Consider the following 15597-nt stretch of genomic DNA (forward strand, 5'->3'; position numbering starts at 1 on the left):
GGGCCGGATCCGGCCCGCCTCCGCATTTGGTCCGGCCCCCTGACAATACCACAGAGTATTTTGATTTATTTTTCATCGATGTGGATTTGTCTTTGATCATAAAGTTGGGCTTTTGCAATAAAATGTTCCTTAGTTCTGAACCGTTTTCATTATTAACTATTAATTAGTAACTATTTCATAAACACAGATACAATAAGGTGACATTTGGTGCATCTTTCTGTGCCGTTATCTGGCAACGCCAGAAAAAAAAAATCCGAAACCGGCCCCTCTCTCAGAGAACGGGATCATGGCGAAAAGGTTCGGTAAGAGAAAAATAGAATGCAGGGTATTTAACCCAAAGTGGACAAATGATGTTTTTGTTTTTGTTTCTTTCAGCGCAAAGAAACGACTGTCAGTCTCATCTGTCAAGAGGCGGCTTCATTTTGTGTGGGTTTCTGGAAAACAATCCATTTTTACATTTCCGTACTCTTGCGGTCACCATTTTTCTGTTCCAGACTGACACCGACCCCACCCCCCCCCACGGCAGCGTGTAGACTGGGCAAGGTTAAAATATCCAATACCAAATTTTAATTTGTAATTTGTTGTGTGGTAATCAAAGCTTACTTATGTTGTTTTACTGTAAATATTTAAACACTTATAAATATGCACAATCAGAGATTGGAACTTTTTGTTGACCTTGTTTTGAGATGGGTCTTTGTTTTTGTACTTTGTAATTTATTTTTTTGTAGCACTCCATGTTGTACGCCATGTTGAGTATGTTCAGAAGAATATAAAGCCATATAAATAATAAATATTTGATATACTGTATATTTTTTACATTCGTAATTCATTTTACACATAATTTTACATTATTTTTGGGAGTAAACTAATTTAAGCAACAAAAAAACTGAGGAGCCATTTGGGAGCCGAAAGAGCCGGCTCTTTTTAGTGAGCCGAGCCAAAAGAACCGGCTCTCTAAAAAGAGCCGGAATTCCCATCACTACTTTCCAAATCTCGCGATATTTTAATGAAACGTCATCATTTTCTTTCCGCTTCCTGCCGTTCCACAAGCATCAGCTGCATGGTTTAGCAGGGTTAGCTAGCTGATCCTATTTTACAAAATTTCCCTCATTAAAAAAAGCAATCCATTGTGTAACCTCTGGAATCATGTCGTATCACGACGACGAGGATGTTAGTACACCTATTTTTTTCCTGAACGTTTTGTCTTTTTAACATACGATCCGATATCTTGAAGCTATAGCTGGTTAGCTAGTTGCAACTGTGGTAGACAAGATATTCACAGACCTCATGGGGCTTGTTTTGGACAAAATAACGCAGCAATGTGACTATTCTTCTATTTTCTGGCATCTTAGAACGTGTATTGGCAGGAGATCGTTCGTTTGGATTGATACTGATCTTCGTTTCATAGTTCCGCGGTGTTCGTGCCTGGCGTATGCAGTTGTAGACATCTAATGAATGTTGCTCATGTTTCTTCTTAACTTTCAGTACGATGGCTACTCAAACGAATATGACCTCCACACCGGTTTGTCAACATTATCATCATTACTTTACTGGCATCCAGATCCTTGTGTGTGTTATAGCAGCCTTTGCGTTGAAATCCTAAATGATCACTTTCTCTCTGTTTGCAGGTGATCCAAAAGCAGACATGGCTTTTGAGCGCCAGTATGAGCAGCAGACATACCACGTTATCCCAGAGGTGATCAAGAATTTCCTTCAATATTTCCACAAAACCATCTCAGACTTGATCGACCAGAAGGTCTACGAGCTGCAGTCCAACCGTGTGTCCAGCGAGAATATTGAACAGAAGATTTATGAGATCCAAGATGTCTATGAAAACAGGTGGCAGTGCTCTTCCAAACGCCATCTCCCAGTTATGCTTGCCAAGTACCAACTATTTGTTCATGCACTTGTTTTCAAGTTGGAACAAGCTGACTGACCGCTTCTTCAAGACGTCTCCTTGGCCAGAGGCTGAATCCATTTCATCACTTGTTGGCAACGGTGAGTGAGTTGGTGTTTATGAAGACATACATACCAGATATACAGTATATCATTTTTTTGTCACTGCCTTGAGAGTGATGCTGTATTACAATAAACTAGGGTGTCAGAATTGTCTGACCTAGTGTATAAAAGTTTCTTAGAAAATTACCAATCATTTACTTTGGTTACTCCTGTTTCCTCCCATGTTCCAAAATATGCATGTTTGCTTAATTGAAGACTCAATTGTCAGTAAGTGTGAACGTGAGCATGGGTGTGTCTCGACGTGCCCTGTCATTGACTGCTAACCATTGTCACCCAAAATGAGCTGGGCTAGGCTTCAGCTCACCCATAACCCATATGAGGACGAGCATCATAGCAAATGAATGGATGGATAATTCGTGACTACTGTATAAATTGGTTGGCTCCAAATTTTATGTCTCAACTAATTTTAGTTCATGTGACACATTAGTGATTATGCGTCTGTGCCATTCACACATTTTAAAACTTTAAAATTTAATATTTTCACTGAAAACACACCTATACTATGTATAACAGAATTAAGTAATGTAATGTAACACATTTTTCCTCCAGCTGAGGTTACAGTGTTTAGTAAAATGCAGTTCAGGCATCTGTTTTTTGTTTACTTTGGACTAGAAAGCTGGTCATGCCTTGCACACTCCCTGAGGTATTCTGATTTCCCAGCGCTTTCGAATGTAGCATGACTCCTCCGATTTTAACCTGTCACATTTTATCTTTGACAGATGCTGTTTTCCTCATTCTCTATAAGGAACTGTACTACAGACACATCTACGCTAAAGTTAGCGTAAGTTACCACCACATTCGAAGCATGCATTTCTTTTCCAGGAACTTAGCCTACCAGTGAAACCTTTCAGTGTTGGTCAACCTACCTTTCGAATACTGTTTAGGGTGGGCCCACTTTGGACCAGAGATTTGAATCGTACTACAATTACTGCAACCTCTTCAACTACATTTTGAGTAAGTGTTAACAATGAGTTTTGCCTTCCTTTCGTTATTTATCACAGGAATGCCAATCGTTTGTCGATCTTTTGTGTTTATTACAAACAGATGCTGATGGCCCTGCCCCCTTGGAACTACCAAACCAATGGCTCTGGGACATAATTGATGAATTTATCTACCAGGTATGATCTATTTTGTTCATTAGAGAAATACTGAGAGAAATAATATGCAACAAGAGGAAGATGAAACAGATTAGTGTTTGCAGGCAACACAATAACTTTTCACGCATCCTTCTTTTCAGTTTCAGTCATTCAGTCAGTACCGCTGTAAGACAGCCAAGAAACCAGAAGACGAGATTGAGTTCCTGAGAAACAATCCAAAGATCTGGAACGTCCACAGTGTTCTAAATGTGCTCCACTCCCTTGTGGATAAAAGTAACATAAACCGTCAGCTTGAAGTCTACACCAGCGGAGGTATGGGATTCATCTTAAAATTGCACATTTATACTAACCACCCACAACATGACGACCACTTGCACAATCACACAAGATCCAGTACAACAACTGTTTAAAACAAGAAAATTACATGAGAATACACAGAGAATATAGGGAACATTTTCCTTGCTCAGCGTATGATGTTAATTTAGTTCTAAATTAACAAACTGATAACCAGCATCATGAGCTACTGGTGGTTCAATAATCTCTCAAGAACGCTTTCAGGAAGTCCAACTGAAAATGCATTTCTACTGTATTTTGCAGGAGACCCCGAGAGCGTGGCTGGTGAATATGGGCGCCACTCCCTCTACAAGATGTTGGGTTATTTCAGCTTGGTGGGGCTGCTGAGGCTGCACTCTCTGCTTGGAGACTACTACCAGGCCATTAAAGTGTTGGAGAATATTGAGCTCAACAAGAAGGTAAAACCTAGCAAGGTCTTATCTAGCAACTCTGTATCAATCTGTAACATGTTTTTTCTTTTTTTTTCCTCTCAGAGCATGTACTCTCGTGTGCCTGAGTGTCAGATCACCACCTATTACTATGTGGGCTTCGCCTATCTCATGATGAGGCGCTACCAGGACGCCATTCGAGTGTTTGCAAACATCTTGCTCTACATTCAGAGGACGAGAAACATGTTCCAGAGGTCAACATATAAATATGAGATGGTAAGTGCCAGTTAGGGCTGAACAATTAATCAAATTCGAATCGACATTGCATTGTAGTAGGAGGAAATTGTCAAATCGCAAAGACTTCAATCTTGAAAAATAAAATGTAAGCCGTGGTTCATTTTGGTCAGTCGGTAATCTATATTTTTTTATATGTATACGTGTTTTGTTTATTTATATAGTTCAGTGAAGTCACCTTGCATAGGGAGAATATACAAACTACTGTAGATCAATAAATAGCCATTCAAATGAACATTGTAAAATATTTTATGTCAAGTTGCAATCCACCAATGTCATCCAATATTTATGCAGTTCACATTTTAGGATTTTTTTTTTTTTTTTTTTTTTTTTTTTTGACGGAGTGTTATGTGAAGTACTGTAACTCTTACTGTCAACAAACATGTTTTGAAATTGTTGCTATTTTCCCTAGCTGTGCTTAAATAGATGTGTGTGCTTGCAGATCAACAAACAGAACGAGCAGATGCATGCTCTGCTAGCCATTGCGCTCACCATGTACCCGATGCGCATCGACGAGAGCATCCACACCCAGCTGAGGGACAAGTACGGAGACAAGATGCTGCGCATGCAGAAAGGGTATTGATTTTTTCATTGGTTATGGCTAGGGCTCGGAGAAAAAAAGGCGACCAAGTCGACTTATAAATAATTGACCCATTTCTTTTTTCCTGAGGCATGCCTGGCTTTCATTGTACAAGATTCACGCAGACATTTATAGGCCACAAATGTCCATTGTACAATTATCAAAACCACTCATGACCTTTTTCACAGTGTAGTAGTTCCCTCTTTTGGTCGAAAATTGGCACTACAACGCAGGCAGTGAGTTTTTCCGCAGGGGAAGGTCTTGTTGTAATCTCGCCACAGTAATTATGTATTTGTGTTTGGCATAGTTTTAACACAGGATACCCTTGCGGATGCATCCCACTCATTTTAACAATTAACACAGGCAGTCCCTTGGAATCGGGTTCATATACAGTCAAACCTCGGTTTTCGAACGTCTCGACCAAATCAGATTTCGACCAGAAAATTTGAGATTTTTACACCGCAGATTATGACCGAAAACCGGTTTTCGACCAAACTGAGCAAACCTGAATACGCCACTCAACTCCTCTAAGCTTCCTTACACGAGGAAGTGACGCAAGTAGCCTTCATTGTGAGCAAACGTGTTTGTTGTGATTTACGCAAATCTGACTGTTTTTATTTTATTTCTGCATAGTGTATTAGCCCCTAATCATGGGCTAATAAAATAGTTTCGGATTTCAAACAAATCGCTTTTCGAACAGCCTTCTGCAACGGATTATGGTCGAAAACCGAGGTATGACTCTATACCTATTAGGATGTTATTCTCGTGATTGGGATTTGAATCGTGGTGCACTCTGTCAAAGACAGCACTCTACCGCATTGCTCAGCTGCAATAATTGAGTAATGGATGGAACAATCAATAGAATAATACGATTCTAAAAAGATTGACAGATGCCATTTATCAGAGAATGTCACATTTTTTCCACCTTAGAGACCTGCAGGTGTTTGAGGAGTTGTTCAGCTTCGCCTGCCCCAAGTTCTTGTCTCCAGTAGTGCCCAACTATGACAACGTCCACGCCAACTACTACAAGGAACCCTTCCAGCAGCAGCTCAAGGTCTTCTCGGAGGAGGTGCAGCAGCAGGCTCAGCTGTCCACCATCCGCAGGTGCCGCCTACTCACTGACTTTACAGTGCATGCACAACGCGCACCTTAGCAGTTGCTTTGCTTTGATGGAGGAATTTTCTTATCTGAATGGCCTTGCTTGGTTCCAGTTTCTTGAAGTTGTACACCACAATGCCGGTGGCCAAGCTGGCTGGATTCCTGGACATGACTGAGCAGGACTTCCGGATTCAGCTGCTCGTCTTCAAGCACAAGATGAAGAACTTGGTGTGGACCAGCGGCATCTCGGCTCTGGATGGAGAATTCCAGTCAGCTTCTGAGGTTGACTTTTACATTGACAAGGTACAGTCCTAAAATACGAACGGGTATGAAACTAGGATGTAATAGTCTGAAAAATACGGTAACTTAGACATGCTGTTATGCCTATTTCAGATTTCAGACATTGCACTTACTTAACTTGTATTCCTGAACAGGAAATAAATCATCTCAGTATTTGAATATTATGTATGATTAATTTCTTACCCCTAGAAGTCCAATGAACTGGATTTGGTCTGAAAAGGGGAAATCAGGTTGAAAATCCTCATTTCTGTTTCAAATGATAAAATGATGTTGCTGAAAAATGAGTCTGCATTGTTCTCTTGAAAAAATATTGTTGGCTTTGGTAAGTTTAAGCGCTGTATGTTAAATTACTTTGTCGATATTTGCCATCCATAAAAACGAGCTTGCGAGTCAAGTTGGTTCTCCTTCCATCTCCACAGGACATGATCCACATTGCAGACACGAAAGTGGCTCGCCGGTATGGAGACTTTTTTATCCGACAGATTCACAAATTTGAGGAGGTGAGTATTAATCTGGCCACGTGCTGACTTTCTCTGAATTGCTGTCCTTGAAAGACTCAAATTCATTCCTCTCGCCCACAGTTGAATCGAACACTGAAGAAGACGTCAGCAAACAGCACCTCAGCCACGTCTGGGAGCGCCACAAGCCGATGAATCCAACCTTAACAGGAAAGAGACCGCAGCATTGACTCTTTACCCGTTGCTGTCAGGTTTCTTGAAATCTGCTCTTGGTGACTTTTCTGTGTAATTTGGAAACAATAAATCGGTGGACTTACAAACTCATTTTGTGCTTGTCGTCTCCAACCACTAGATGACAATGTTTTCAAGCCTGTGGCACAGCTGCCTAATTTTGCGTTACTTGTTTAATAATGCTATACAAGTATGTGTAATACTACATTAAAATAGCCCTCCTTGTTCAGATTGATGCACATGATTTAATTGACCATTTTTATCAACACCAAACCGCTTTCGAGTCATCCTACTAAGAATGTGACAGCCGGTTGCATATTTATTTCTTTTTTTATTCTCACAGATCTCTGGGCTCCTGACAATAAAGACAAAAACATACAAAAATATCCGAATAAAAATGAACATTGAAAACACACCACTCATCAGAAACAGCATCATAGAAAAGAAAAAACACTATTGCACGATTTACACGTACGCCCACAAACATCCAAATAAACCTACCTGTTGTGGCAAGCAGGCATTTATGTTTGAAAATATAATTCCAATACTTAGCTTGAAATAAAAAAATAAAGTAAACGTGGCTTGATTTGAGCATGACTGTAACTCCCCTCAGGTGGCAGTGTAAAGTCTTGTGGGCAAGCTGCCATCTTCATATCAATAAAACACAACAGCTAATATATATCTTTTTAATTCAAATTGTGAAATTTTCTTTGAGAACTGAAGTTTCCTCATGGTTTTTGCCCCCAAATCAACCATCTTGAATAATCCGTTGAGGTGTTTTTGTTGTCAGTTAGGGCTCTGCATGTAAACCACAAACTCAGAACGTGCTTAAGATGGAAAGGTGTTTCCAGCTTGTCCAGTCGTGGGTCCCTTTCATATGTGAGCCAAAAATTTCCACAGTGCAGATTGAAATGTTACTTTTTCAAGCATCAAGAGATTATTTGAGGCATTCCGGTCACACTGCATCATTAATTACTCATCATTACTCAAAATAAAGATCTTCATTTTCCATCTTCACATACACTGGTTTTACACTTGCAAATGAATTCGAACTATGAAAAGGAGTTGGAATATTCAGTCTCCCATTGAAGGCCATTCGCTGGTCTGAACATGTGGAGATGTGAGTGTGCGTTTGTGTTTGTGTGACTGGATGCGGTCCAAATATGCCTTCAGTAAAACAAGTCAGCATGTAGCACCTGCTTCTTTTATACGGTAGTAGTCTCTCCCACAAGAATGTTCCTTCGTTCTTTGGGTGAAACTTGATGACACCTGTAAATTTTGTTCTTGCTGTGCCCTGCTGACCATTTTCCTTTTCCGATTTTGAGAAACATCTTGAAGCAGGGTTGCCATCCGCCTTGACCAATCAAGTTGTGAGTTTTGGCCGAAGTGGGCTCTGGACTGGCACACTCACACTCTGCTCCTTCTTGGGTCTTTCCCGTATCTTCGCAGCAGGGTCAGGGTGGTGGTGTGGAGACACAAGCACACGCACACACTTGAGTCATGGTTGGGCTCAGACCAGCGAGGCCTCGGCTAGTCATAACTCAGTGATTTCCAAGGGGCTCTCCGGTAGCTCGCCGTCCTTGTGACGGTGCATCGGAGTCGACTTGGCCGACTCGGTGCGAGCGTTGCGCTCTGAGTAAAGCCCACCGTCTGCGTTTAGAGCCTCAAGAGAACGCGCCAGAGCACGCTGGTCATCCTCTGGCAGGCTGTTGAGGTCAGAGGTGAGCAGGGTACCTGTGCTGCCGTGGACCACGTGCACACCTTCTGGCCCCTTCAGCTCCATGGGCAGCTTGTGTTTGAAGCGCAGAGTGCCGCGGCCACCCATGCTCGTACGCTCTTCCTCGTCATCGTCCAGATCACTCTGGACCAGCTGATGGACAGAGGCATAAAGGACAGTGGCACAATGAATGAGGATGCTTCTTTCACAAAAATACAAGCTGAGGTTGAAGAGACACAGAAGAAAGGAAACTTTTAGGAGAGAAATCAGTTGTCGAAAATAAACATGAAACGGGAACAAGATTGAGTGCAGAATGGCCAGACCTGATTTTAAATGGTGCAGTTATTGAATCAATAACACAGGCGTCGGTCTTAATTCCCTTAAATATTTTTCCTTCATCATACCGAGACATTTTGTACAGTTCAATGCTTTTAACTTTATGTGCCCTGTGATTAATTGGTGACCTGCAGTCCAGGGTGTAGGCCACCTGTATTGCCCGAAGATACCCTTTAACACGAAAAGGCAGGGATGGACAATTGGCAGCCCGCATTAAAAAAAAAAAATTAAAAAAAAAAATCAAAACGCACTGATTAGCAATTGACCTGTTTTCGGTGAAAAACGGTGGGAAATGGGAGAAAAAAATCCCCCCCCCCTCCCCAAAAATCAAAAATATGATTAACTGCAAAAAGCAGGGCACTTGCTTCGTTATTAACTTATTGTTTTGTTGTTTTAATTTATTTTTTTATTGTTGTATATATGATATTTGCTCCATGTACAGAACTGTAAAAAGCGATGGTTGTTTTAAAGAGCTCTTTAAATACAGTTCAGTTGAGGGCACGATTGTATTTAAGGTGCAATATCATCAATCACCGTTAGATGGCACACTCTGTTTTAGCTGCGCTTACAATGGGTCCTATACAGCCCTGAAATACCCCACATGGTGCGTTACTGCTATTTCTCCAAAATGCAAAAAAAAAAAACCCTTTTCACGGAAAACACGCAGTGTTGTTCGCTCATGTCTCCAGACGAAGACTAAGGTCAGAAACAATCACTATGATTATGGCCATGATGCAGCTGTACCCCACTGTGTGGAATGACGGCTTCCCTCTTCTCAGGGCGTTGAATCAATTGCAACTGAACTGCTCTGGTTATCTTTTTTTTTTTTTCAAGTTTTTTCCCCAGAGCCAATCAGGCTTCATCAGTTCATGCAAAAATGCTTGGTCGGGACTGAACCACCATGAGTTGGTGTGGAAAACCAAATCCTTTAAGTTCCAAGTAGAAAAGACATGGATGAATGAAAATAATCACAGGAAAGCTTCCCTCTATCATTTAACTCGTACACTGTGTCTTCCAATGCTGGAAGTGGATCAAGCACAGGTACAATGGAGGTTAGTGTTGAAGGGCGCAAAAGTCATGGATGAACAACTTTAACCCTTTCCTGCACCCTGTAACCTGATTATATGATGAGCTGTCCACTGTCGTAACCGCTGTCCCTGAAAGGGGTAAGTTGGCCATTTCATCGTGGAATATTTGGAAACAATAGTAACAGTACACTTTTGAGTGTCAGAAAAGTGACTGACTACCGCTGATCTGAAATGATGACAAAAACTTCGAGGCTGCAAAAGTCAAAATTAATCCCGGGAACCTGTGGTCGAGGTGGATAAATTGAGTTGATGCAAAAAAAAGAATGTACACAGAAGACTGCAAGACTGCCTCTAAGAAGAAGGTTGAACTCATTATTCAAGACATTTAAAGTGTTTGTATAGCCTATTAGCCATCGGAGGAAGCGAAGGCTTTTGCCACTTGGAAGAACGTGCCAGGTGAAATGTCCTGTGTCGATAAAATAGTGAGGGCAACACTTGTCTCCCAAGTCACCAAGGTGTGACGAAAAAGCCAGATCAGATGGAAAGTCAAAGGAGGCAGCGTTGTCGCAATGCAGCAGGAGCACACAGCAGTCAACCAAGCCCACCTCAGTGACGGATGAGTTTTCTCCCTGGCTGGTGGAAACAGTGACGAGTCTGGCTGCAAATAGTTTTTTCAGTCTCAGGTAGTCGTCAAGGACCACTTTGAGCAGGGAACCCTGACGGGATGGCAGTTAGTATCAAACTCTTGGAGTACATGCATCTCTAGAGATGTTGAACATAAAATATGCAGAGCAGTGATGAATCAGCTGCTGAGTCATTCTGCTTGATTTCCTGTTTTCTTCTAGGAAGTTACTGGAGAAGATTATAGTTTCCCCTTAGAAGAATCAGACGGGGTGTGCATTACACAAGATCAAGTGGCATTTGAGTTTGGACAGAACATTTCAGTGTTTATCCAACATTCTATGTCCCACCTTGATTGGTCCTTCCCTCATGATCTGGCCCAGTTTAGCAATATTGTCGTACTCCTGAATGGCTGCTCTCAAGTAACGATCATCATCGGGCTTCGCTTGCGGCTCACGACCAAATGTTCCCTGTGAAAATGACATCAAAAATACGTCAGATGCCAATTTAGAGGATGATATCTCTCAGAACCAAAACCACATCATGTCCACACATTCTCTTTACAATACAAAACAATTATTACAAACAAAATTGATGAGATATGTTAATTTGATTTGTACTCGATGGTTTTCAAAACGTTTAAAGATCAGAACTGGGAATTTAAAGGGGAAGTTAAGTCAACATGTTCTTTACAAGAATGTGTTCTATGTTGCACTAGTCTTAACACGACGTTTAGATTAAAATTGCGATTGTGGGATATGAATTCAGCAGCAAAGTCCACTCATTTTTGTCCATCTCAGAGGGTGGGCATTTTGCCCCTGCTGTTGACTAAAAATGACATCACAGTTGCTCGGGGCTCAGGAATGACCAATCACGGCTCACCAACTTTCTGAGTTTGGTTATGTGACATTTGCACTCTGAGCCGTGATTGGTCATTACCTGTGCCCTTAGCAGCTGTGATGTCATTTTCAGCTGACAGCAAGTGACAAAATGGCTGCCCCCTACGATGGATAAAATTGCGTATTTAGTTGTTTAATTTATATTCCATAAACTAAATATTAATCAAAATACTGTGTTTAAACTAATGGGGCTGTATATGACATAATATTGTAAGGACATCTTTTGTATCTGACTTTCCCTGATGAAATACTGGATGCTCTGTTAATAAAAGCCTGACATCCATCGTCACATAATGACCAAGCAAACAATAACAAACTGCAAAACCTACTCCTCATTTTGTACAAATGTCATTATTTCCACATACTTGTTCATTGCACTTCCTTATGTAATAAATAAATTGCATTCTAAAGAGACTTTCCGGACACCCTGCATGATGAATGAAATCATGCTGGAACTAACATGAGTGCGTGCGGGGCTGTTCCACAGGTCCGTGATCTCACTCAGGTTCTCAGGCAGGTCGTCCTCGTGGTCCGCCTGAGCAGCTAGCTCCAGGTTGTGACAGAATGGATCCAGCCACACGGGATTAGCTCTGCAGAGAGATTTTAAAGTAATATTTTAAAAGAAATGTAGTATGAACTCATTTTAAATCAATTTAGAATTGCCACTTCTGTGGTGCAGTATGTTTTGATAAAACATTCCCCGTTAGATGATTTCAAGATGCTGGCTACTTTGGATACAGGAAGAGGTTATTCTGCCGACTAGCTCCTCTAAAAAAAAACTAGGAAGATGATTTTTCATAGTATTTATCCAGGAATTGGCCTTCTGAAAAGTATGTCCCAAAATGTTTAATTAATCTATCTTTATTATATACTGTCAGTGTTTCAGTTTTTGAAGAGAACTTCTGATTTTGGGCGAGCATCAGAATACACCCTGGATTGGTCGCAAATCAATCGGGCATATAAACACAGTAAGTTTGGAAGAGCACATTTTCCACCCCCAAAAAATAAATAAATTGGTCGCAGTTTAAAATTACACTTGGAAGAGAATAAATTATTTTGAGTAAATTTTACTCAAAGTAGTGGATTAACGGTACTCCAAACGAATAAATCAACTTTTATTACTCACCAGCATTTTACACTGATGGGAGTCTCAAGTGTTTGAAAGATTTACTGCTGCTCTAGTGCAGTGAAAAAAAAACGAAAAAAAAAAACTTGGAAAGATTTCTCAGTCATAAATTCTAAATACATTTTACAAGGACAGTTTTTTTAATACATTTTGATTAGATTAGATTAGATATCCTTTATTTGTCCCACACTGGGGAAATTTACAATTTTCAAAAATCAAATTTGCTCACACAATATTAGTTTATTTTAAAAGGGGGTTGAGGAATGCACCCACAACTTTCAGGTTGGGAGACAGCAACTCCGACTGCCAGTTACAGCAAAACGCTGGTGTCAGGCAGAATACTTGTACCTCCAAAAGGTGATCCAAGTATTTGGCGTCTCCTTTTGGAGACACCAGCCATGTACTAATTCACAGGAGTAGCATGGCTCATGTGGAAGAGTGGCCATTTCCAAACCTGAAGGCTGTGTGTATTGTCCTCAATCAAATCTGAGTGACATCCATCCATCCATCCATCCATCCATCCATCCATCCATCCATCCATTTTCCTATCCGCTTATCCTCACAAGGGTCGCGGGGGGTGTTTAAAATGAGTATTAATGGAAAGTTCTTGAAATTTCGATTGTATGAAAAGCTCACCCCTCAAAGGAATATTTGTTGGTGTTGGGCATGTCCAGAATATCCATTAAACCCTGGTTCCCTGGATGTGGGAGGAAAGACAACTCTTCACAAACTTGCAACTTCAGAACCGCGCTTTGTATGACACCCTGTATGGCCACGTGCTGTTCGAGGGACGAACACAAACCTGTTGATCCTGCGACTATAGCTTTGAGCTTCCTTTGATGCCTGCAACGGTAATAAAAATGTCACAACTCGGACAATCTGTAGCAATGTGGCTTAAAAGGTGACAGAGCAGACATATAAATTCCATGAATGAGTGACATGTTGAAACACTCTTACACTCTGCGATAATGCCAGTTCATTGAGACAAACAATATTCCTGCCAGGCACAGCAGCACAGCCAGAATAATGATGACCAGCTGTGACAGACAGACAAAATAGAAATTTAACACCACAGACGAGCAGAATTTTTTTTTTACGGGTTGACCTGACCTGCAGCGTGGTAATGTCGTCAGGCAGCTTGTCACTGACGGCGGGCTGAACGTCCACCACGTTGTACTTCCGAAACAAATTTCTAAGCTGTTCCTTGTTTTCATCGATCATCTGAATCACTCTGCAGATCAAAGAAAACACGAGGTAGTACTGAACAGAAAAAAACAGAAAACTTTATTGTCATTGTAATGTATGGCACAGGTAAATTGAGGTGCAACTGCAAGTTTGTGTTTCAAAAATAAAAAACAGACAGAAGTTCGAATGATGTATGGATGAACAGTGGAAAAATGTAGCAGAAGAGTTGGGCACATCTCAAATCTTGAAAAAGTTGCACCAATATTCATTCAGAGTTGGTGTTACTACTGTATATGCTGCTTTGGACTGAAACATTTGTAGGGCTTGGAATTCAAATCGCACCTTTCAACATCTTGGATGGTGTTGCTTTGATTGTTGACTATGTGTACCAGCATGTCTGTCTGGGCATAATTCACTCTGCCCTTCTTGTCAACGTGAAACTGGGGTGAAGCAAACAGAGGGCAGCACGAGTACATATTTATTACACATTAACAACATATTAGTTAACTGTCAAAATAAAAATCAAGCCTCACCTGTATGTCATCGAGGTTGACAACAGCGCCTGTGATGTTGGATAGCAAGTTAATGAAATCATCTTGGCTTTCACGGACCAAATCAGGGATCTCATTGAAAACTATCTTGACCCTCTGGTCGTCCCGCAGGATGTAGATATTGACATTAGCGGTGGTGCTATGTCCTGCCAGGTCGCATGCCAAAATTTCGAGCTGAAAATATCCAGGACTGTAAGCCGTGAAGAGATCATACGTGCGAATGATACCATCTGTCAAACCTGTGGACATCACAAAGTTCATTAATGCAGTTGATGCAAAAAGATATCAAAAAGCACAAGTCCTTGAATGTGACTGGTCTCCAAAATATATACTCACCAGATAATTTTTTTTCCCCATCATACTGTTGTAACACCCCACCCACATTGTATTGCTATTTAATATATTATAAATCCCCCAGTAATGTAATAAAGTAAAATGACAAATGAAAACTGACTAACACTTCAATAGAATACAGAAAAATGTCATCCCAGTCAGCAAAGGCATCTGGCCCGGCTTCGGCATGAAGCCGGCACAGCTGGCCTGGTGTCGGCAATGGCATAACGCATGTGGGCCGAACACGGCCCAGGCGTGGCAAAGGAGGCACTGGCTTGACTCTGGCAAACCAGATGAGGGCCGGTTGTGGCGTGAAGTATTTGGGCCAGAAATGTATTTCCAACTCCGGCCCGAATATGGCCGGCCAGTATTGAGCCACTCCTAAATGCAGTTTCAGATTTTTTTTTCAACACACAGCCTTGTTTTACAATTGCACACCGATGCGGAATTCCATTCATCACACACACACACACACACACACACACTTGTGTGTGTGTGCGTGTTTTGCACACGCACGTCCTGTGTGCAATTGTAAAACAAGGCTGTGTGTAGAAAAAAAAAATGTTATCTGTAACGCTGTCATACCAACAAGGCGTTTTTCCAGGAACTTAACTCGTGTCCTACAACTACAGCAACTACAATAAAACCCAGCAGTAATAAAAGATTAATTCGTCGCTTTTCGTTTTCAACAAAGAGAGTGTCGCTAAAATGATTAGAAGTCGTCTCCAGTTCAATTTAGAACATAATGAGAAATTCTCGTTGAGAATTGAAAGTGCTCCCACGGATGCCGACACTAAAAGATCGGTGATTGGCTTATTTCGATGTCAATCTAACAGGAACACAGGCTCAGACAGGTCACCCAATCTGATGCTGAAAAACATGAGTGTCCGGTACCCGCCCACTCTCTACCAGTCCCAGAGAGGCCGAGCGCCCGTGGGCGGGACAAACACCAGCTTGTATCCAATGACTCGTCTCCGTTCAACGCATTGGGACAACCAACCA

At 41.3% G+C, this 15597-nt stretch overlaps 2 protein-coding genes across 4 annotated transcripts in view; one reads left to right on the forward strand and one right to left on the reverse strand.

The window, feature by feature from the left end:
• Positions 1-1024: 1024 nt before the first annotated feature.
• Positions 1025-6892, forward strand: eif3s6ip (eukaryotic translation initiation factor 3, subunit 6 interacting protein). The gene is made up of 15 exons (XM_019882024.1): positions 1025-1170; positions 1486-1522; positions 1629-1839; positions 1919-1998; positions 2739-2800; positions 2904-2973; positions 3064-3137; positions 3257-3428; positions 3714-3868; positions 3944-4114; positions 4575-4708; positions 5643-5816; positions 5924-6113; positions 6530-6610; positions 6692-6892. Exons 1-15 carry the CDS (start codon positions 1147-1149, stop codon positions 6761-6763), a joined length of 1707 nt encoding a protein of 568 aa, XP_019737583.1. The 5' UTR covers positions 1025-1146; the 3' UTR covers positions 6764-6892.
• Positions 6893-6952: 60 nt separating this feature from the next.
• Positions 6953-15597, reverse strand: part of cdh23 (cadherin-related 23) — a 159726-nt gene continuing 151081 nt past the window's right edge. For 2 of the 3 annotated variants that reach the window (XM_019882022.1, XM_019882020.1), the window contains 10 exons: positions 14245-14501; positions 14054-14151; positions 13637-13757; positions 13484-13563; positions 13329-13369; positions 13163-13223; positions 11861-11990; positions 10852-10971; positions 10486-10596; positions 6953-8669 (listed from right to left, as the gene is read on the reverse strand). In XM_019882022.1, the coding sequence (XP_019737581.1) occupies positions 8334-8669; positions 10486-10596; positions 10852-10971; positions 11861-11990; positions 13163-13223; positions 13329-13369; positions 13484-13563; positions 13637-13757; positions 14054-14151; positions 14245-14501 (1355 nt within the window). In that variant the 3' untranslated portion in view covers positions 6953-8333. The remainder of the gene's footprint in view (positions 8670-10485; positions 10597-10851; positions 10972-11860; positions 11991-13162; positions 13224-13328; positions 13370-13483; positions 13564-13636; positions 13758-14053; positions 14152-14244; positions 14502-15597) is intronic. The other variant, XM_019882021.1, reaches the window with a different exon arrangement.

Source organism: Hippocampus comes, unplaced genomic scaffold (genome assembly GCF_001891065.2).
Source record: "Hippocampus comes isolate QL1 unplaced genomic scaffold, H_comes_QL1_v1.1 scaffold36, whole genome shotgun sequence".
Lineage (NCBI taxonomy): Eukaryota > Metazoa > Chordata > Actinopteri > Syngnathiformes > Syngnathidae > Hippocampus > Hippocampus comes.